At 41.5% G+C, this 23,086-nt stretch overlaps 1 protein-coding gene across 1 annotated transcript; it reads right to left on the reverse strand.

Moving 5' to 3' along the window:
* On the reverse strand, positions 1–23,084 carry LOC308089047 (uncharacterized protein). The gene is made up of 20 exons (XM_080433625.1): positions 22,903–23,084; positions 22,104–22,161; positions 21,873–22,015; positions 20,935–21,082; positions 20,739–20,763; positions 20,141–20,217; positions 19,711–19,821; positions 19,490–19,571; positions 14,733–14,834; positions 13,263–13,448; positions 11,613–11,849; positions 11,239–11,407; positions 9,945–10,055; positions 8,506–8,618; positions 5,702–5,860; positions 3,116–3,208; positions 2,298–2,432; positions 1,710–1,876; positions 627–694; positions 1–305 (listed from the first exon to the last, which is right to left on the reverse strand). The coding sequence occupies exons 1-20, from the start codon at positions 22,907–22,909 to the stop codon at positions 169–171; spliced, it is 2,328 nt and encodes a 775-aa protein (XP_080289751.1). The 5' UTR covers positions 22,910–23,084; the 3' UTR covers positions 1–168.
* Positions 23,085–23,086: the final 2 nt, after the last annotated feature.

Consider the following 23,086-nt stretch of genomic DNA (forward strand, 5'->3'; position numbering starts at 1 on the left):
CTGGGTCTAATTTGTATTTTGTCAACCATAAGACAAAAACAGCGTATTTTCAACTGAACAAAAGTGTAGACGCAAATATGTGTTTTTATGGACTAAAGGACGGTCGGTGCATTGTATAAATCAGCCTTTTGTTAAAGTGAGTAATCTCCTCTTATTTGTTGGCATGTCCTAATACAAGGAGACATACAATAGCAGTAATAGCTTACAGGTTGGTATTTTGATAGGCTCCGGCCTGTGGCGTAGAAGCTTGAGATCAGGAACAGAGGTAAGCAGAGAGTGGACGGGTGACCTGCGGCCCGGTGGTGCTGGCGGAAAACAGGAAGTGTCATTATAGTTGGTGACGTGAGCTGACCTGGAAATATCTACGTTACAGGAGTAGACGTTGATCATTTAGCATGTTGTCATTTTTTTGGGAATCAGAAGGTAGTCGGTTGGACGCATGTCACAGTGCCCCTGAGCACTGACACTTAACCACTAACAGCCCCCCCCCCCGACCCGTGCGCACATCATAGCCATCTGAACAGCTATCAGATAATAAAACATAATGAACAAACATAATAAACACAGTGTTGAGTTGCATTATGCCGGTAGTAAAATGTATAGCTAGTTATTAAACAACAACTCACTGCCAGTGATGATGGCGCCGTTTAAATTGTGATGGTTCAGATCAGATGTCCTCTGCAGGTGAAGTTCACTGCACATAAAGCAGAAGTTCATAGAGCACAGCACACATGTTCTCCTTTTCACAGCATGCTAATGTTAATGTTAATGTGGCGTGAGGTGGCGGTTAGTTGGTGTTGTTCTCCCTACCTGCTGTTTATTTCCTTTGTCAATTTGGAACCGCCTTTAACCACTTTCAACCTAGTGTCCTGGTTTCCTGGTGTTCAGGCTGGGCATATCATTATAGGCTACAAGCTCACTGTGAGCTTGTAGATCGGCTGTTTTCATGGTGCTACACCATTGTGCGATGAAGTCTAAAATAGGGCTTAAGTGGTTATAACTTCATGAGCAATGTCAGTGCGGCTGTTGGAATGTGCAGAGAGACATGACATTTCATCACATGACATAAGAACACGTGACATCACATGCCATAAGAACATGTGACATTTCATCACAACATGACATAAGAACATGTGACATTTCATCACAACATGACATAAGAACATGTGATATTCCATCACATGACATAAGAACATGTGCCATTTCATCATGACATGACATAAGAACACATGAAATTCCATCACATGACATTCCATCACATGATATTCCATCACATGACATAAGAACATGTGACATTCCATCAGCCTGTGACAGAGGATTTGGTAGCGATTTTGGTAGCTCATTTAGTAGTGAGTTTTTAAGCTTCCATGTGTATCTAACAGCTAAAATGGGGACCAGCTCATTCTCATTTAAATGTGTGGGTCCATGTAGAATCTAAATGATATTTCCTTTACAGCTCATTACAGCATCTGAACTGAATCACGGTGCACAATAAAATCCAGAGTGTTAATTGAACTCAAAGAGTTTGTACACACCACAGACTTGTAAGGGTCCATTTGGTTCCATTTGAACACTCATTATTGCATTATTTAATGCCATATTCAATTCCAAAATGGGACAGGCAGCCACCCCCGTAGCTTTACATGAGTAAGACAACCTAAGAAGCTAAACTAATCCTTCCAGCATATGACCATATGACTCAGACTCACGGTGTGGTCCTGTGTGCTCTCTCTGGTGTAGACCCCCGCCTGAGGAGACTGCCTGTAGCGGCACTGCTGGTGTGTGGTCTGCAGTTCTCCGAAAACGAACCTCGAAGCTCTTTGACTTGAGGCCTTGGCTCCTGGGTCAGCCTCTCCTGCAGTTTCTGGGCCTTAAGCTGCAAAAAAAAGAGAGGTGGGGAGACGTGATCAATGCACCATTGTGGAAATAGATGCAATGAAGAGTTGGCCTGATTAACTCAGATCTTAACACAGAACCCAGAGGAATATTGGTATATATGCAGTGCATTGTTTTAGACGAATTGGCAAGATCGTCTTATTTGTTCTACGCTGAAATCAATGACAGGGAAATTACTCAGATTAACAGTGCTACGCTATCAGGTCTAACCGCACATGCTGAAGAAGCTAAAACAATTCCCAACCGAGTCCCACCCACACTTGCCACAGGAATGCAATGCTGGATGTGTTTTTGATTTAAAGAACAAACACATGTGCAGAGTTGTGCCTCTTTCGCAGCCAAATAAACACCAGAAGAGACGTAGGCAGGAGCCACAGGGCATTAGGTAGCTCCTGGCGTACCTCTCTCCGATTCCTGGAAGCCTGTCGGGTGGAGGTTGAGGGCGGGATGGCAGCAAGGGCTGGAGGCATCGCGGGCGATACCGAGGCAGATGGAACAGCGGTGGCAGCGCTGCGCGAATCCTGGCCTTGACGCTCCTGGGGAACAGATAGCAAGCAGTCATGTCTCTTATCTCAATGGAGTGCTTGCGTTGGCACTAGCTGATGGGAACAGCTTCGACCCATTCTGTGATGCCTTTCCGGTCTGTGGGCGGCCGTTGCCGAGTGGGCAGAGAGGCCAGACATCAGGAGGTTAAACCCTCGGCTTGCCCATCGACAGTACGTGTCCCTGAGCAAGACACTTAACCGCCAATGGCTCCCAGCTGAGCGCTCATCAAAAAGCCATTTGAGTGAGCCATCTGCTGGGTGAATATAGAAAAGTTATTTCCCCTCCCCTGGTGACAATACAGTACTCCCCTTCCCTGGTTTCCACTTAAGCCAGCTGTTTTTGGCGCGTGACATTTCAGAGCGTTGTGGTGTGATGTGGTGTGAGCTTGCAGATACCGGTATGCTATTTTCGGCACATGGCTCCATTGTATGACACTGTATAAATGAAGCCTATTTCTGCTCAGGGGAGGAAACATAAAGAGGAACCGGTTTCGTCCCAGAAGGTCAGATGGAGTTTAAAACTAATCAATCAGGGATGTAACATACAAAATAAAATATTTACAAAAATTCTGTGTAAGACCTCATATGTCGCACATATTCATACAGTGTATAGTGGAGGTATGCATTATTCGCTGCAGTCCATTCTCTGGGCATTTCTATAGGGCCAGCTGTACCTTCAGATCGAGAGCGTGTTGAAGCTTCAGGCGGATAAACTCTTGCTCCTGTAGGTGGATGACATCTTGACAGTCTGCAAAGCTCTCAGACATCTAGGGAACGCGCACGCACGCACGCACACACACACACACACACACACACACACACACACACACACACACACACACACACACACACACACACACACACACACACACACACACACACACACACACACACACACACACACACACACACACACACACACACACACACACACACACACACACAGATCCTTTTTTTAATCCAAGACCAAGCCATTCAATGTAAATATCCAACGTTCATACAAGTTTTGATGCCAAATGTCAGCCAACATTTAAAGAAAAAGTGACACCCAATGGTTTCCTACAGACTCAATTTGGGAAAATAATTAAAGGGCAACTTCGCCGATTTCTAACCGGACTCTGCTAAAGAATCTGCAAGTTGCCCTTTAACATAGTTCAGTCAGACAACTCTTGGATTGGATTAGAATATATATTTATTGAGCATAGATATAAGAAGCATATATGAAGCATAGTTTGGTGTCAGGGCTCTGAATCTATTCACTCCCTGTAAGCATGAACATTTTAATAAATGTTACATGCCAAATAGCATTTACAGGGAATGAATAAAGACCCCCATGGGGATCTAGAAACAGAGCTTACAGGTGGATGCCGGGGAGGCGGTGGGATAAGACTATTCATGGGCAGCAGCATATGCAGGCAAGCGAAGGCAGCAGATACGCAGGAGATGTCAGCAGGAGCAGCAGCGTCAGCACGTCAGCACGTCAGCGCAGCCAGACAGAGAAGCCTGAATGAGCAGGTAGGCAGAGCAGTACATATAACCACCCGACCAGGAGAAGAGTGCATGTGACTAGTCACCTGATCGGTTGGCACAATCCCTTGAGTTGCCTGGCCTGAACTAGCTTCGCAAGCTTCGCCTCATTGATTGGTGAAAGTCTGTTTTCAACCATTTCAATCATTACAATTTAGGCATTTAGCAGACGCTCTTATCCTGAGCGAAAAGTGCAAGATCAGAGTAAATGGCATGAACCCTAGTCAAACAATAAGTTAAACGGTCAGTCACGTAAATAGAGTGCAGAGAAAAACAATCAAGCTCTTCAAAGAAACTAGGATACTAGCCAAACATCAAACCTAGCATCTGTCTTAACAACATGCTATCTAAATAACATAATAGCAATTGTGGTCAAGAAAACAGTGGCCCTCATTTATCAAAGTGGTGTGGCCCAAATAATGGGCGCACGCCAAGATCACCGCAATTGTCGAGATTTATATCAATCTATCGTGACTTTGACTTGAGCGTACGGCCCGCTCAGATCTCACGTCTGGTCTGAGGGCGTGTAGGATTTGTCTACACCACTTTGTTCCAAGCTGGTTTGTACGTTCCATTGATAAATGAGGCCCAGAATGTCTATCTAAATTAGATAAGACGTGTGAACAAGTAACCAACATAAATCTACATAGTGTGAATAGTATCTATCAAACTAGCCTATTTTGATAGATACTATTCATACTACGCAGATGCAAACAGTGATACAAAGAATGAGGAGTGCTAGGGAGTAGGGAGTGAGATAGAGACTGAAGAGGAGAACTGGGGGAGTGAGTCTGGTAGTCCTGACTGAGAGGGGGAGGTCATTCCACTGCTTCAAGACCTTTTCCCACTAAGTACCAAAATTCTTTAGATGTGCCATGTACATGCCATTCCTATTTTAGTTTTCAGCCATTTAGTAAATCACTAAAACGATCATGTGGCGTGGTATAATTGTGTTAACTTTGGGATTAAGAGCCTCAATATGTTCTGGTGGTCCCTCCATCCTTAAAGTCAAATAATACATGACCAGAGCCCGACCAACATATCGGTTTGGCCGATCTAGCGTCCATTACTTAACTTTTTTTTATTACATCAGCAATTGTGTCCAGATTTTTAACCACTTTCCAAAATGTTCAAACGTTTTCCAAAAATCTTCATCAAAAAAAGATTCTGTTTAAAAGTAGTAGGTATACAAGCTGATCGGCTATTTTTTTAATAGGGCTTAAGTGGTTAAATCAAGTAATGTTTGGTTTACATGTGTATTTTGTATTTAATTTAGTTAAATGTTAAATGTTTTTTTCATTGACATTTTATTTATTTAATATATATACACAATTAACAATCAAAAAGTTGTTTGTGTCTATTTTTCTACATTTGTTTGCTTGTAAATTAAATGTTTTCAAATAGAAACTTGGACCCAAAAATCTGGTATCGGTCAGGCTCTATAACAGTGGTTCTCAAAGTGGTGACGCAAATAGACCTCGGTACCCAAATTCACTTTTAGAGTTAAAACACTGAAGATTTTATAGTATAGGCCCTATACTATAAAATGTTGTGTTAAAAAATGTGTTTTAACCTATACTATAGGGTCCCATAGATGATTCTATCAAACGGGGGTTCGTGGGCTAATGCATATCAAACTGGGGGTCCTTGAAATTAAAAGGTTTTAGAACCACAGTACTGCTCCATAACACATGACGGTACGTGCATCATAATAGAGTTCTAGTCATGGCCACCTTGTGGAGTGCTGCCTCCAGGCCGCTGACCCTGTCCTGGAGCCGTCTCTCACTGGAACGCAGAGCCAACAGCTCCTCAGCCAACCTCCTCTTGTCCTCCCTCAGGGAGAGCAACATCTGGACCTGACGCTGGCTCTCCAGGTCCTGACAGTGCTTCTCCTGAGAACACACAACGGGTGGAAGTGTAACCTATTGACCGTGCTTAAAAATGCATTCAGAGATTACATCGCAGGACTGAGTTGATCGCGCCTTCGAACTAACTGTAATGTCCTAAAGAAAAATAAAACATCACCCATTCTTTGTCCCAAGAGGTAAAGCAAAACAAAACCAAATTCAAAAGCTGGATTTCCTAAGGATTTCCTACAGAATTTAATAATGGAATAACGGCAGCTTCGGAAGGGACCTAAATTGTGTTAAATCGTTTTGGAAGTCTTTATTTGGCATTGCCATTTGGCACTTAAACCTTCCCTGATCCCAAGCTAGAGCTCTTCCATTGTTCCAGTAAGAACTCCGCAATTGTGCAGGAGGTATTCCTTTAACCACTTAAACCCTATAAACTTCCCTGAGGGACCATGTTGGACCCTAGGGTTCAAGTGGTTGAATATTGCACACTTGTATTGCTATGGATCAGGAGCAACAGGTTTAGCTCGTGACACCACTTCACGTTGCACTGTGCAGCGTCATTTCAGGACACCGTCCCGGCCCCGCCCGAGGATAAGTACACGCTAAACAAAGCTGCAGTCAATACCGACAATTAGAAATGATGCTACGGAAAAAAACACTCACAGGGACACTGGAAGACCTATATTTTAACCACTTAAGCCCTATTCAAAGATTTTCGAAAACAGCCCGTCTATAAGCTCACAACACGTTGCATCACGATTTTGGCTTATAATGAAATGCTCATAATAGGGCTGCCAGGTTGTAAGTGGTTACATTTTATAGGAGACCAGCCCAGGGGCGGATTAACCCTTCGTGGTGCCCGGTGCTTGGACCTGGTTCGGTGCCCCCCGGGAGCGTTTTGTCAAGGGCGGAGCCCTGCTTCTAAATTTCGGCGTTTTTCCGCTGTTTTTTTTTTTTTCCATGCCGTTTGGTGCCCCCCCCAAGGTTGGTGCCCTGTGCTTCAGCACCTCAAGCCCGTTGGATAAGCCACCACTGGACCAGCCCCAGGGATATATCCACGTTAAAGGACCACTTTACCCATTTTCAACCTATCTTCATAGAATTAGTCCTCACTAATACTCATTATAAGGCACCATTTCTATCTACTCACGCTGTGTCTCAGAGGAGGGCTGTTAATGTGGACAGTTCAGAAACCTGCTTACAGGGCCGTTCAAAAAAAGCATGATAACTATAATTATAAAGATATAGTTTTAAAAATGGTTCTAAGTCCAACTATAACAGACAATGGTGAACGATATTGTTATCGTTATAGTTACATGTATACTTAGTGCTTGTTGCGAACAGCTTTGTAATTACATCATCGATAGGCAGGTCTGGTAATTTAAAACATTTTAATGTTTTTTATTGATGCAAGAACAATGGCTTCTATTTCAGGATGCTAACTTTCCATGAAGAGAAAGGCTTTGCTTTCTATTAGCTTGGAATCCCCATGGATGATGCCACTGGTAGGCAGGTTTCTGAACTGTCCATAGCTCACCAATGAGACACAGAGTGAGCAGATAGAAATGGTGCCATCTTATAACGAGCATTAGTGGGGACCAATTATATGAAGATTGATTGATTGATTGAATTTACTTTATTAGTCAGAAATGGAAACAGCACGAGGTACAGTCAGACATTAAGGCTAAAAGGATAGCACAAAAAAGTCCTGGGGATTTGTTTCCATTGTGGTCCTATGTATTCAATTCATCAACATAGCATAATAAAAACGATACATGTCATCAACCAATACAAAACATTATATGTACAAAGGAGAAAAAGGGAAAACGTCGGCAGAGGATGACACCTCTTTTCTAGTCTTGAAAGAATCCAGTGATTTACATCTTTTAATGAATGGTGTCAGGGCATTCCACATTTTGGTGGCAGAGTAGTAGAATGAGAATTTCCCCATGTTTGTTCTATATTTGGGTAGTACCAGATCATTGTCGCTCCCTCTAGTATTGTGGCTGTGGGCGTCACTCACTTTGAAGAAGTAGTTAGTCATGTATGAGGGTATTGAGGGCACTGTCCCTTTGACTATCTTAAATACCAATCCCATTTTTAATTACTTACTTACTCTTCTACCCTGAGCCATCCCAGACTAGCAAAGTGTTTTGGAATTAGGTGGGTCATGGGCTTTAGGCCGAGAAGTAGTCGAAAGCTTAGTTTTGAGTGACATTGAGATGTTGGAGAACCAAGTATATAGGTAATCTCTTCTTTGCTTGAGATTTCTATATCGTCAACTCTGACCTTGAAATCATTTGCATTAACATTACTAAGGAAATGTTTGGACACAAAAATAATGGATTCTGTTTTACGAAGGTGTAATGACAGTTTGTTATCGGAAAGCCAAGTACGCATTTTGCTGAGTTCAGAACTGAGGGCTTCCTCAACTTGTATTTTGTCCTTGCCCGAGACCAGGAGTGCTGAGTCTTCAGCGAACAAGAACAAATTGCAGTTAGATAAGGTTGAAAAGGGGTGAAGTGCTCCTTTAAATTAAATTTAGGGTGATTTAGTGTACTTGGTTGCTCACCAAAAATATTTGATCTACACGCTCACAACAGGTTGCGCTGCGGCTATTTTCGGTGTGCAACCCTGGCGCACCAAGAATAAATCACCTGTCAGTGGTTTGACATGTTTACCTGGTACAGTTCTTCCATGGCAGCCTCTTGCTGCTGGATCCTGCCCTGTAGAGAGTCCATCTGCTCCCGGCCCGCGGTGATCCGCTTCTGCATGCCCATGGCTACCTGAAGGCCTAAGCAAGATACACCAACAAAGTTCCATTTGAGAGTTCGATATGTAGAAAGAAAACTGAGAGAGACATTTTCTTATCCACATGAATCCTAGCATCCCTAGGCATGTCATAATAGGTGAACAGAAATTAGCAAACATTCGGCAAAAATAGCTGATCTACAATTTCACAAAGCGTTGCGTTGGGATGCGTTGTTGTGGGGTAAGTAAGTAGATTGGGTATTTTTGGTAAACAGATTTAGTGTAGAGTGACACCGATGAGTGACACCGGTCAGTGAAGTATACTGTATAGGGTTAAGTTGTTAAGTCCTGGCCTATATTACTTAGTCGTACTACAAATAGCAAAACTAGACTATCTACAAGCTCAAAGCACGTTGCATCATGAAGCTTGTAGATCTGCTATTTTTTGCCCAAGATTTGCCCAAAATAGAGAAGCAGGTTTAATGTGGTTAACATACATTTTTATCAAATTGTTACACTGTGATATTATCAAACATAAATATCAAACATATCAGAGGGGAGGGATATCAAAAGCAGAGGCATGGATTTCCACCCAGCAAATGAGGAGCGATAGAGGAGAAGACGAGACAGAACGAGTCAGAGAGGAGTCTTCTCATCTGTTTCACATCAATTCTAGGGATAGAAATCAAACAAAAGCAGGTTGTTTTTTTCTCCAAGGAACAGGTGCTTACGGTTATGAGCACCAGATTAAAACTGCTCCAACTGGAGCGCCAACAAAGCAGAAGTAAAACACCCGCCACTGTCCCGCCCCAAAGTAATTCACCGTTATCGAAGGGATTAATACCTCTACAGACAGCAAATATTCCAGTACAAATAAATTATTACAGGTTGATATGATGTGAAGCAGATGACTCCGTCTTAAAGCCAAACAGATGTTTCTCTGATAGGGAGACTTTTTAATTAAACGGGCTGCATTTATAAATGAATTGTGTGTGTGTGTGTGTGTGTGTGTGTGTGTGTGTGTGTGTGTGTACTTGTATTACTATACTTGAGGGCAAAATATCCCCACAAGTATAATAGAATTTGAGAAATAGATTTACTTTACAATTAGGAAAAGATTAGGAAAAGATTCAGATTGGGGTTAGGATTAGAAATTAGGTTAGGTTTAGGCGTTGGGGTTAGGATTAGGAATTCAGAGGTTAGGGTTAGGGGTTAGAGTTGTGCCTGAATTAAAAATGTAAAAAATAAATTGCAAACATTTGTAAAAATGCCATTCATACAATCGGCATCCTAAAATGTCGATGTCCTCACGAGTGTAGCAATACAAACATATGTGTGTGTGTGTGTGCGTGCGTTGTGGGTGTGAGACCGTGTCCATCCGCCCCCTCCAGCGTCCTGAGGCTTCTCTTGGCCTGCTCCAGCTCAGCGTGGGTGGACTTCAGTTGACTTCTCAGTTTAATCACAGCACCCTTGTGCCCTTCTGGACACACACACACACACACACACACACACACACACACATACACACACACACACACACAGACACACACAGACACAGACACACACGTTAGATAGATACAGAGGAGGCGTGCCACTAAATTACAAACACGCTCGATGCTGACAGATACGGGATCACAGATGGAAGAAAAGAAATAGGGGCTTGGTTGACTTGTGAAAACATACCGGACGTGGTTTGTTGTTTGCTTTAGCCTTTAGGTGGAGCAAGCAGCCGATTATGCTTGGCAACGAGCTACGAAAGAAGTGCCTCTTTCCAGGAACAGTGCTGTAACTGATAGGGCTGGGCAATTAACCCATTAAGACCTGAGGCGATTCTTTAAAAAAAATCTAAATCCTAACAGTTTTTTGAAAAGAATATAAAAAATATTTTTTCACGATTTTTCAAAAATAGCAGATCTACAAGCTCATAGCGTTATGAGCGCTATGAGCTTGTACATCTGCTATTTTTGAATAACCTAAAGAAATCTAAAAGTGACACAATGGGTTAACCCCAAATATATCTAAACCGATATTTAGAAGAAGAAAAAAAACGACTTATTGCTCATGTAGGCTAATCGAATAATACATCTTTTTATGTATATTTTAAAATGTCTTATATATCAAAGAATAGACATGAAAAAAAATTAATAGATTTTTTTAATAACCAACTAAATTGATTAGTCTGATTAACCACTTAAACCTGTATTATACTTTGTTGTATAATGGTGGCATACAAAATAGTAAAAAATTGCCGATCTAGGAGCTCACAACACGCGACACGTTGTGAGCTTGTTGTTGTGCTTGCAGATGAGCTATGTTCACTGATAGGGGACGAAAGTCCTAGATGCCTAATCCTGCAAGGTGGTGATGGAATAATCAATCCATAAGGAAGTAGTGCTGATTTGATAATCAAGTTGACAACGAAAATGGCCGATCTACAAGCTCACGTGTCGCAGTGAACATGTAGATCGGCTATTTTCAGCGCGTATCACCGGCACACAACCAAGCATAAATCAAGCCTTAATGTCAATGCTACGTTGAGTAGACCTCTGTCAAACATTGGCACTCTCGGCGCTTGGTCTCAGGCACTAACCTGCCAGGGTTATTGGAGAGAAATGAGGCCCGTTGTGTGATATCTACATGCTGTACGGTCGATCACGTCTTACCAGACAGTAACAACAGTTGCGTGCGCTGTGCGTTGACCTGAGCGGCGAGCTTCCGTTTCTCCAGGGTCGCCTGCTGGAATCGGCGTCTCTGCTCGGCCTGGGAGGCCTGCAGCTCCTGCCTGTCCTGTTCCAGAGCAGCCAGGCCTGAATCGCGTTCGGCTAGCTCAGCCTGTTTTGGACGAGAACCAGTGTTTAAATAAATATTTTCATACAACGCTCTGAAATCAGAGGATAAGCAGAGAGGCTTTAATGTCAGATACTCTTTAAAATCGGTATGCTAAATGGTATTTACATGGATTTTAACCAATTAAAGCCAAGTGGCAAATTCCTTGTTCTTGAACCGAACAAGGGTACTATCAAACCCTTCTCCTCACCCGGAGCTGCTGGACTTCCAGCTTATGCTCATTGAGCTGGTTGGTTAGGTGGTTCCTCTCCTGGTGAAGGGTGTCGATGATGCGGCCGTGCTGCACCGTCGTCTGCACGTCGCTCTCCGTCTGCAACCTCAGGAGCTCCAGCGCCTTCTCGCTGTCACCCAGCCGTAGCCTCAGCCCATCCGCCTCGGCCTGCAGAGCCCTGCACCGGCCCTGGGCCTCCTCCAGGCTTGCACGGCCCTGTTCAAATCCAGTGGACAAAATCGAATGGATGGCTGCATTGGGCCTTTTTTTTGCGCATTAATGTGCTTGAAACTTAACATAGGGCCAATTCTAGGATCAGACCTTTAAAGGAGGGCCGGGCTAAGCCACTGGATAACAATTAATACATTACAACATTAACTAAGAGGTAACTAATACAACATACACTGATACATACAATACCTGCTGAGCCCCTGGTTCCCCATTAAGGAGAATTAGAAAATGAAAGTGAGCTGCTGGGAAAGGTTTATGCATAAGAACCAATCCATTCCAGACACAAGGAAAGAAAGAAAATTAAATGGGATTTTTATTGAGTAACTAACTACTGATGGGAAATACATTTACGGAGGACAGATGACACAGATAAAACACAGATGTTAGCAAGTTACAAAACAGAAACAGAAAACCATATCATCCAAACTGTTAAAAACGCAGTGGTCAGAATGAAAATGAAACGCAACCTTTCCTAATGAGCATTATCAACCCCAAACTTGTGGCCCTATCTCACCATGCAGAGCTCTAACAGGGGAAATGTGGGAGCATTAGATTCACTGGAACACTGGCACATCACTGGCTGTTTGCACTGCTCATGAATGGAACATCGCCAGTAGTTCAGGCAGGCACGGAAGTAGAACCGTTCTCACGCTCATACACCCTCCAATCGCATAACAGCCACAATCTTAATGGTTCATATGTGGTCTATTTGAGCTGACTGACATTCACTGTTACGTGCTCAACATATCTCGGTGCTACCACAATGACAGCTCATCAATAAACAAACTCCCTCCAACCTCCCCAGTCATTTACTGTAGTAGCATTTAGGTATGTCAGTATGTCACTTGATGCAGGTTCATGTGTTGTATCATGCTCTTAATACATATCTGCGTATCTTTATGTTCTGCCCTATGAGGGCGTCATACTGTACTGTATGTCTATTATCATGTCCATGTAATAACTGTGTATCTTTATGTTCTGCCCTATGAGGGGTTCAAATGTCTATTATCATGTCCATGTAATAACTGTGTATATTTAAGCTCTGCTTTGGGGGTTGTGATGTCAAGAGTCTGTGTCATGCTTGTGCAGATTGTTCTGGAGCAGAACCCTACTGCCAAATACAATGCAATATCGCAGCAATAAATGAGTGTCCGACTCATTCTAGGCCAGCCCTCCAGGGTCTTGCAAACATCGTGCAAAGCATTTAATCATGTAACAATATCTGCACGAGTCATTTCCAGATACTGTACATTATCCCAATTTAAGACACCCCCCCCCCCCCCCCACCAAAAAAAAGAATCCAGACGTAATACAAAAGTCCCTGAATTGATATCAAAACTACATTTGTCTATATGAGGTGTAGTCCCAATTATACTGTACCCAATTATCTTATATTACCAGAGTCTCCATCTGAGCCTGGCAGTCCTCCCTGAACGTTCCTAGTTGTTGGACCAGCAGGCTGCGTTCGTCCAGCTCTTTACGTAGCTCCTCCGCGGCGGCGCTGAGGCCCGCGCACCTCACCTCTAGCTGCTCGCTGCGTTCCTTCTCCTGGGACAGCTCCTCATGTGTCTGACACAGCTCCGACTGATAAGGATAAACACAGATCTTCAGCGTGGCTCTGACTGAACGTGGGATTAGAACTTGCCGATATGATGAGTTATGGCGAGTTCAACCATCAATGTTTGATACGTAACAGTGTTACATTTTCTCTAAACTTCCTTAAATGACCATATCAGTCTAAGTTTAACTTTTAGCCATGGCAGAGATTGCCATATCTACATTCCAAACTGTTAAAAACACAGTGGTCAGAACGAAAATGAAACGTAACCTTTCCTAATGAGCATCAACCCCAAACTTGCAGCCCTATCTCGCCATGCAGAGTTCTAACAGGGGAAATATGGGAGCATTAGATTCACTGGAACAGTGAATCTAAGAGCTTGAAATCTTAGAACTTGCCGATATGACAGCTTGAGTTATGGCGAGTTCAACCATTACATTTTTGATACGTAACAGTGTTACATTATCTCTAAACTTCCTTAAATGACCATATCAGTCTAAGTTTAACTTTTAGCCATTGGCAGAGATTGCCCCCGTCTTTGAAAGGTTTTGTGTACATAAGTGTATGCAGTGTATACTTTAGTAGATCTCCTCCTACATTTCAAAATGTAATTCACTGCCATTCATGTTGAAACAGAGTGGAAAGAACACCATGACAGAGGTTTTCAAATGGTGGTCCACCACCTGGTTCACAATTAGTTGAAAACCCCAGCTCTATGAGACTCAGTATGCTGTTTATCTCAACTAAAACTACAGTATTTCTGTTATACAAGCCATTCAAATCCATACATTCACATCATTATGCCTGGAAAAAAATATTGCTCCTTACAGGTGCTATACATGTTATCTGAATTTTATCTTGGAAGAGGCTTACAGTGAGTTTTAGCTAACATTGATTGAAAATTTACAACATTTAAACAAATATGATATCTAAAAAATAAAGCTGTTTTGAGATACATGGTCACAGTCTATGTAAACTATGTGGGTGTTGTTGACAGTCGACAATGACATCTAGTAACACTGGTATGGTCCTATAATTACACAATATACAACAGTATACCCCCAATGTTTTTATGGTTTATATAAGACAATATAAAGTCATGCTTTATATGATTTCTGAATAACAAAAGGTTCAAAGAGGAAGCAACAGCATTGGGGAATTATTTTCCATTATGCTGTTGGAAGGATACGATGAAATTTGGTATTTGGAATGAGGGAATTCGAAATGAACCATTACAGATTTGCAACTCTCAGAGTTATCGGGGTCCTTGAAATTGAAGAGTTTGAGAACCACTGGTGTATGACATGTACCATGATCTGGGCGCGTTGGGATTCGAGCCGCTCTGCCTGCCGCATGAAGGCCTCATCCATCTGGGACTGGGTCTGGGAGAGCTGCCGCTCCACAGAACACACCTGCAGCGGCACAACATGTGGGAAATGTTGAATACAGTTGTTTTTTATTGAGAAAACACACTGTATCGTCTTCATGTTGACTCAGTGCTGCTGCTGGCTTTGTGTTCCGACGGCATGAAGAACACCGATCTGTTCTCAGCTGGTTGCTGTGTCCATGTTCATGCTGCTGGCTGTTTTTACAAATCCTTTGTATGAAATTGTGCTGCATGTAGCGGTTAGTGTCTCGGTCCAGGCTAAAGACACACACTCTCAGTCAAATCAAAGAGACAGACATTTTGTCAAGTTTAAACTCTAAAATCTAATCTTTATCTAAATGCGTAATGTCAGCTGCTCACTTGAATAAGGCACCAAAGATTCCACAAAAAAGTAAGTCTTGCAGAGCCATGAGGCCCATAGGGCAGGAGCCTAGCTATCTCCTGTTTCTGTAACATGACCCAGCTTGATGAACAGGTACACCTGTAGCAACTCATAATGTAATAACGGTTTATAATGTAATAAACTAAATGTAATAAAAGCTCATAATGTAATAATAAGCTCATAATGTAATAAAACCATGAGTGCATAACATAATAACATAATTTTTGCATAATGTAATAGTGCAATAATGTGTTGCATTAAGAACCTTACGTGGCTGCTGATAATGTAATGTAACAGTTCATAATGTAATAACGTCTCATATTGTTGAGAAAAGTGTTACATCGTAATATGGTATTAATTTGTCAGTGTCATGTCAGTATGATGGTCAGTATGATGGTCAGTATGATGGTCAGTATCATGGTCAGTATCATGGTCAGTATCATTGTCAGTAACATGGTCAGTATCATGGTCAGTATCATGGTCAGTAACATGGTCAGTATCATGGTCAGTAACATGGTCAGTATCATTGTCAGTAACATGGTCAGTATCATGTCAGTAGTATCAGAAACACATCAGACAAAGATGGACATAATAACACCATTGCCTAAAAATCGGACAGATCCGCGTTGATCACATGACTATAGGGCATAGTAGTGGCGGACATTTTCTGGTTCCACTTCAAAATACTCAATGCATTTTTCCCATTGACATTTGCAAAAATATTTACATCAATTAATTTAAGCCTAGAATAAAGCCATCCAGGGTCCTGGTGAATCATGACCATTAAACATATTTTTCTATGATTTTATTTTAATTTTATATTTAATTATATGATATACTATATTTAATAAATACCCTTTGTTTTGCCGTTTTCAAAAACGTTTTTTCACCAGGACCCTGGATGGCTTGATTCTAGCTTAAATTAATTGATATACATTTTTGGAAATGTCAATGGGAAAAATGCATTGAGTATTTTGAAGTGGAACCAGAAAATGGCCGCCACTGCTATGCCCTATAGAGACAATGTGTACCAATTTGCGTGATGTGACAAACCTTCAAAGCCAATCTTAGCCAATCATGATGGAATATGAAAAATCGGAAAGACCAGATTTGTTTAATGCCTATAGAGATACTGTGTACCGATTTGCGTGATGTTTGGACAAAATCTTTGTTTTTGCAACAATCAGCCTCCTGGTGGCGCTATAACAAGCAGATTTGAATGCCATAGCAGAGATTCTGCTATGGCATCCAGGGAGTGTGAGTGCACAATTTCGCTGCGATCGTAATCCATATCATATTAGTATACATTTCATCAATAATATTCATCAAAATCTGAAATTTGAATGAATTTATGAGACTTCATAATATGTTCTTCCACTGTGGAAGTATAGATGATTAATCTGAATATAGTTTTTGTGTGTGTGTTTTCATAGATTTTTTTTTTTTATTCAAATTTTTATCCCACGATTTTGCAACCCCATTTTTTTTACACCCAGTGCCAATTGTCTATGTAATCCTGGGCCCTACCTTCCCTCTGCCAACCTAGGGAGGCCAGGGACGAGCTCATGCCTCCTTCAATGCATGAGAGCCAACTGTACTTCTTGTCACCTGACAGGGGAGAATTTCCCTGGTTAGACGTAGCGCGTGGAAGGAACACGTTATCCCAACCAGTTCCTTTCCCCTCCATCAGGCGCCCCGGCTGGCCAGGGGGAGGCAGTATAGTGACCAGGATTACTGCATGTTTTCATAGATAAACACCCAGGGCATGTGTACTCACACATTGTGTCAAATAATTACTCATTCGAATTGGCAAATGTTAAAATATGCCAAATGACTTATTTTCCCAGTACAGTCAAACAATGCCCAGAGGAACTGCGGTCAACTTCTTTTATTGTTCAAACAGGTCTAAACAGGTGAGTCAGTTGAGGTGACGATCCACTGCGTTCACTTAAACTGGATATCAGGAGGAGGAAAAACAACAAAACATTTTATATCTGAATAATTATAGATTTAGTTTTTGTTAAGATTTGGCTGGCAAGTAACCAAAGTACCAGGATGTACTTACTACTTTAACAGCAATATTCTGTTGTGAAATACATTTGCTTATTAGTCTTAATTCCATAATTTCATTTCGTTCATCTTCTGTGTACGCACCGGACTGACATTTCTTGTGGCGGTGTGAGTCCATAACAAAACATACAGTGAATGGTATTTGGGAAAGGATTTGTGTTTGGACTGGTGAGAGTCTGACACACACGCATGCACGCACGTGTGCACACGCGCATGCACACACAAACTAAAAGTTCTAAGAACAAATTGTATTTCATATATCCATTTCAGCATGCTAACAGATAGAGTAGTAGAGAATTCTAGTTCAATATGTCTTCGTTGTGTGTTGCTCTAATACAAACATACTATTATGTAATTGGTTTTTATGATTCATTAGGATTAAAGATAAGTAACAGAACGATAAAAAGCTGATGTAGACAGTGTTGCAGTGTTGCTGTGTTAAAGGTGACAAATTAAAAACGCTACCAAATAACATTTGAGCTTCCAAAAGATTCTGAAGATGGAGCTGCCAGGCAAGTGGAGAACAGGATCTATTAAAAGTTATTTCAGCCCACAAACTTGTCGTCATCTAACCTATCCATTTAAACGTGGTCAATGAAGAAAACATGCTCTACTGTGGCTCTGGGCATTGTCTCATTATGCAGCACAAACAAAGAAACCGGTCAATTATTTTATTTTATTTGACATATTTATGACAGACGGGTCCTTCGGGTCCTCATGTTTTTGACTATAAATGCTGGCTCATTACCAGCATAAATGTCACGCAAATCGGTACACATGATCTCTATAGTCATGTGATCAAGACGGATCTGTCTGATTTTTCATATTCCATCCTGATTGGCTACGATTGACATCTAAAGCAAATCATGAACGCAGCGTCCAATTGCGGTGAAACTTTGCACGCACAGTCGCAATTGCACTACGTTGAGGAACAAATGCCACCCTTTCAACATTGCCCTATTATAGCGCCACCAGGAGGCCGATTTCTGCCGATATTTTGATATTACTACTACAAATGTTGTCCAAACATCACGCAAATCGGTACATATTATCTCTTTAGTCAAGTGATCAAGACGGATCTGTCCGATCCGTCCGATTTTTCACATTCCAGCCTGATTGGCCAATTCCGAACATTGCTGGCCCACACCAACCTACCTGACCTGGCGGAGACCTGTGCTCCAAGGAGCACTTTTTCTAGTTACATTTGTTTCTACAACACCCCCTGGACATGACGCTAGTATGTCGCAGAGACCCCCAATCCAACCCTTGATGCTGAGTCGTGCCACAAAGACATACAGTAACTCTCCCCCCACCCCCCTGTCTGAATTCTATAGGCTACCATTTTCCTGTTTATCCCCAACTGTGGTCACAATCTTCCTGTTCTGATAATTAAACATAAACACTCCATTGTCGGGTCATTCTCAGGCCAGCTGAGGTTCCTTACATCCATGTGGTCGGCTCATGTCTGCCGGCCTCCTACTGTCTCCTGTCTATTCCCTGCCTACGTACACAGATTCAGTACATAGTACAGTGTCATTTATACTGTAACATGATGGTGTCGCTTGCTGACAAGGGCTGATTTTCAAGCTAAATGAGATGTGCTCTTTTATTTAGATCCTGTGGTTGGGTAGGACACCTACTGGTTGACAAGAGATACTGCATGAAGATCAAATCACAACTCATCCTCTGCAGCTGTCCCTTATAGCTACAGTAAACAGCAGACATTTCGGTGCTTGTGTGGGGGACTCGGGTACGAATCCTGGGTCGGACTTTAAGCTTTAGGCTTGAGGCACATACGTGTGAATACACCCAGCAATTATAAGCAAGCAAATGATAGTGGAAGGATAATGACTGAATAGCAGGAAATAAGCAAATAATGAAGAATGTATGAGGATAATTAAATCAGGCACTTTTATGAAGCAGAACTACCAGAGGAGACAGTGAGGTGACATATACTGTAGGTGCACCACATTTGGACAAAATGTGCTGTCAGTAAAGGGAAGTACATTTTAACCTCACATTGTTTTTTTTCCTTGTGTATTTGTATATTGTCACTTAAATAAATGTTTCTTTTTCTGTTACCTGCCTAGTAGGGACTAGCATTCTTGCTAAACTCCGGCACTTTTACGTCCTATATTCTTATACTAACATTCATTAATGTGCTCAGTCCCTATAAAGAAAATACAAATATATAAATAATACAAATAAACAGATGCTATAGCACTTACCTTATCTTTGTAAAGGGACAGGGCTGACTCCAGCTCAGTGACCTGACACTCGTGCAAGGAAGCCTGGCTCTCTGCTTGATTTCTAAAACACATACATAAAACACAGACATTTGAGCACTTTCATTTCTCATATTTCTTCATACACAACAGCACATTACTTAATAAATGTAATTAAAAGATGGAAATTTGCTGATTAAGGCTTGTGAACACGCTACACTTACTGTAGTTGCCCCAGCTGGGCATGTAAACTTGCATTGGAGTTTCTGGAGGAGGTCAGTTTGTCAGTCAACATCACCACCTCCTGGTCATGACTGGCAATGAGCTGTACCATCCTAGTACAATAAAGGCAAGGTGAAAACTAAAGACTTGAAGGACATGTGTGGTGCATTTCTGAACATAAATGTCAACACACCTGAAGACAATCTGACTGACTACTTAATACCCAAGTATGTGAAAACACATACAATACATTAAACATTGTAACCAGGAGAGTCACATTGAGGTTCGAGACCTCATTTACAAGTGAGACCTGGCCAAGACGAGGCCAAGGCAGTACAAAAACAACAAAACAAGGGGCAAGACCAAATATAAATCAATAAAACCTTTTTTTTCATAATCATACGAATTTACCTGAGTAAACTGTTCATTTACCGGTATTTTTGCTCCAGTAACATCAATGTTGCCTTCCCTTGGTATTTCAGTTCCTCACTCCCCAACTGTTCCACAGCCTGTCATTAAGTAATGAACAAAAATATATACAGTATGACTGCTTGAGCTTACCCATAATAACAATTTAGAGACAACAACTTCAGAACATTGGGAAGAACAGAAATAGCTGCCTTTTTCTACATTGAGAATTGTTGAACCTGTTTATGTCCTACACGGGATCCAAACCCGAAGACTTCGACTGCTGAGGTAAGACGGAAGACCCGTTTGGGCAGGGGAGATATTATGCTTTGAGATTCATTCATTCACCTCTTGTCAACCAAGAACAGAGTATACATTTTTCAATGGAAGAGTAGGGAGACCACCTCCAATAGTTGTGTTTACAGCTTGATCAAAAAAAAAATCTGTAAAAAGAAAAGTTTTTTTGCAGCTTTAACTGATTTTTGCTTACTGTCTTTCATGTTCAAGAATCTTACACAGTAAAATTCATCAGTGTTAATTTACCCATTTGTAACTCTGAGAATGTACAAATATATTTAGGTTACATTTGTACACCATCAGAGATAAAGATTTTACTGTGCACCTTCATAGCTTTGACCTCCGGCCGTCTGGAGAAAGTGGAACTTCAGGTGCTCGTACCGCGCAAGTGTCTGTGTGTGGCAGAGGTTTAACCAGGGCTTATTGGCAATTCATTGCATTTCCAAGACCCGAAAAACCAAAGACACCATGGATAAAAAGAAACACAACAAACCTCCTCAAGCTGCTTGTGGAGTTGAGACAGCTCTTTAGAATGTTCTTCTACTGGGTTCTCCAGCACCTCCTTTACCGATGAAACTCCTTCCTCCTCCCGGAAGCTGAGACTCCTTCGGGTGACCTCCAAACTCAAGTCATCCTGGTCATAGTCCAGAGGCTGGATCACTGAATCATCTGCAGAAATAAGTAAATATAATGCACTTTTAAAAGGTTATGTATGTCATACACCAAAGTAATGCAGTTACTTTGGCACCTGTGTGTTTTTAACTTTGCCAAGCCATGCTACAATAAACGCTTTTGAATATTTTATCAACTGAACAGTGTGCTTTGGACTCTTTAAATTCACCTGAATTACCTGCCTGCACATTCTTTATAGAGGAAAGGGCACTTAAAAATCTGTTTGCCGTTTGATAACCCACTCCAAAGAGCAACTAGTCTCACTGTAAGCTTGTAGATCAAGCCTTGCTTACTTGTTGTCAATTATTTGTACGAGCTCTTGTTTTATTGGATCTCGTTTATTTGATACACTTATTTGTTTTAGCTCTTGCTCATTTGATTTTCCCATTTGTCTCATCTGTTTAAGAAAGTAGGTAGCTGATATATTGCACTTTTACCTTAGCGCTAGGTATACTCTTAGTTGCTTGTTGTAGAAGAGAATGCACTTAAGACTTCTGGTGATTAGTAGTTTTCTTGCTTACCTATGTTGAATGCACTTATTGTAAGTCGCTTTGGATAAAAGGGTCTGCTAAATGACAGTAATGTAATGTAACAACTTTCGCTGAATGTTCGGCTATTTGGGCAACCATAGCTGAGTGGGTAGAGAAGCTGTCTGGTAATCAGAAGGTGATCGGTTCGCCTCCTGGCCCACCCGTGTCTGTCCCTTTGCAAGATGCATAAAACCCCTAACAGCTGACCACCTGAGCAGCCATAATAAAGCCCCCACCCCTATTATGACACAACTCACCCATTTCAAACATGGTGGTAAGGCAGCTAAGGCTTTGAGGCAGTGTGATATTGAGACCAGCCCTCTCCAAGGCTTGTTTGGTTGCACGTTCAACCTCTTCCTGAAGCATTTGGGTCTCTTTTGTGCGCCTGTCAAGCTCCTTGCTGCGAACATACAGTGGAACATGTCAAATTGTCACATTTCCAAACCCCAGTAGGTCATGGTGCCATGAAGTGAGTCCAGGATGTTTACCTCAACTCGTCCAGGTTCAGATTGCTGAATATCACAGGAAAACGTGTGTGGTGTGTCTCTGTTAAGGAAGGTTAATACATCATTAATTATCAAAGGAAAGCAGTTACTCAAACAAAACAACAGCGAGTGGTGTAAAGTAACTACCGTAAGTACATTTAATCAAGTACTGTACTTATAAGTACAATGAGGTATGTTTACTTTACTGGAGTATTTCCAATTTTCTGTACTTTTACTTCTACTCCACTAATACATCTCAGAGGCAAATGTTACGCTTTTACTCCACTACAATTAATTGAAAACTTTAGTTACTAGTTACTTTGTAGATTTTGATTATTATTGCAAAACATACATTACACTTCAGCCCTATATACATTTTGGCAATTTGAAAATAGCCGATCTACAAGCTCACAATGCTCGCAATGCGACACATTGTGAGCTTGTAAATCTGCTGTTCTCAATTTTTTTTTTTTAACATTTTATACATTTGAAAACTTTTGAAATGGGATATAACGAGTACTTTCTACTTTTGGTACTTTAAGTATATGTTGATATCAATACTTTTGCACTTTTACTCAAGTACATTTTGATTACCGGACTTTTACTTGTGACAGAGTATTTCTACGTTGCAGTATTGATACATTTACTTAAGTAACATGTGAGTACTTTTTCGACCACTGGTTAAGGCAGGTTAATCAAACAAAACAATAAGTTACTAAGTATGTCAGAGAAACAATCATCACACCGCCACCATAGCTCAAGCCAGATTAATGTTTATCAGACCGCAAACAAACAACCTTACCTGCCATTGTTGGAGGTTTGAACTCCCGCTGACATCCTCACTGTAATACGAGGAGCTAAGTTGTTAGCGTCGTCTCGTCACCATGGTAACCACGCTTTCATTAGCACGTTGCAAATATGAATTGTGCATTGAGTTTTAATCTCACTAGCTTCAATTAGCAACAATATGCCCGGTTCAGTAGTTG

The sequence above is a fragment of the Gymnoscopelus braueri genome, assembly GCF_963280865.1.
Source record: "Gymnoscopelus braueri genome assembly, chromosome: 7".
Classification (NCBI taxonomy): domain Eukaryota; kingdom Metazoa; phylum Chordata; class Actinopteri; order Myctophiformes; family Myctophidae; genus Gymnoscopelus; species Gymnoscopelus braueri.

Bases quoted from the DNA above. Each gene is read 5' to 3' on its own strand.
- LOC308089047 (XM_080433625.1), bottom strand. The intron at 21,083-21,872 runs GTGAGTTGTGTC...TTATTTCTGCAG, and splicing joins TACCACCATGTTTGAAATGG to ATGATTCAGTGATCCAGCCT. The intron at 8,619-9,944 runs GTCTCACACCCA...TATCTTGCTTAG, and splicing joins GGAGGGGGCGGATGGACACG to GCCTTCAGGTAGCCATGGGC.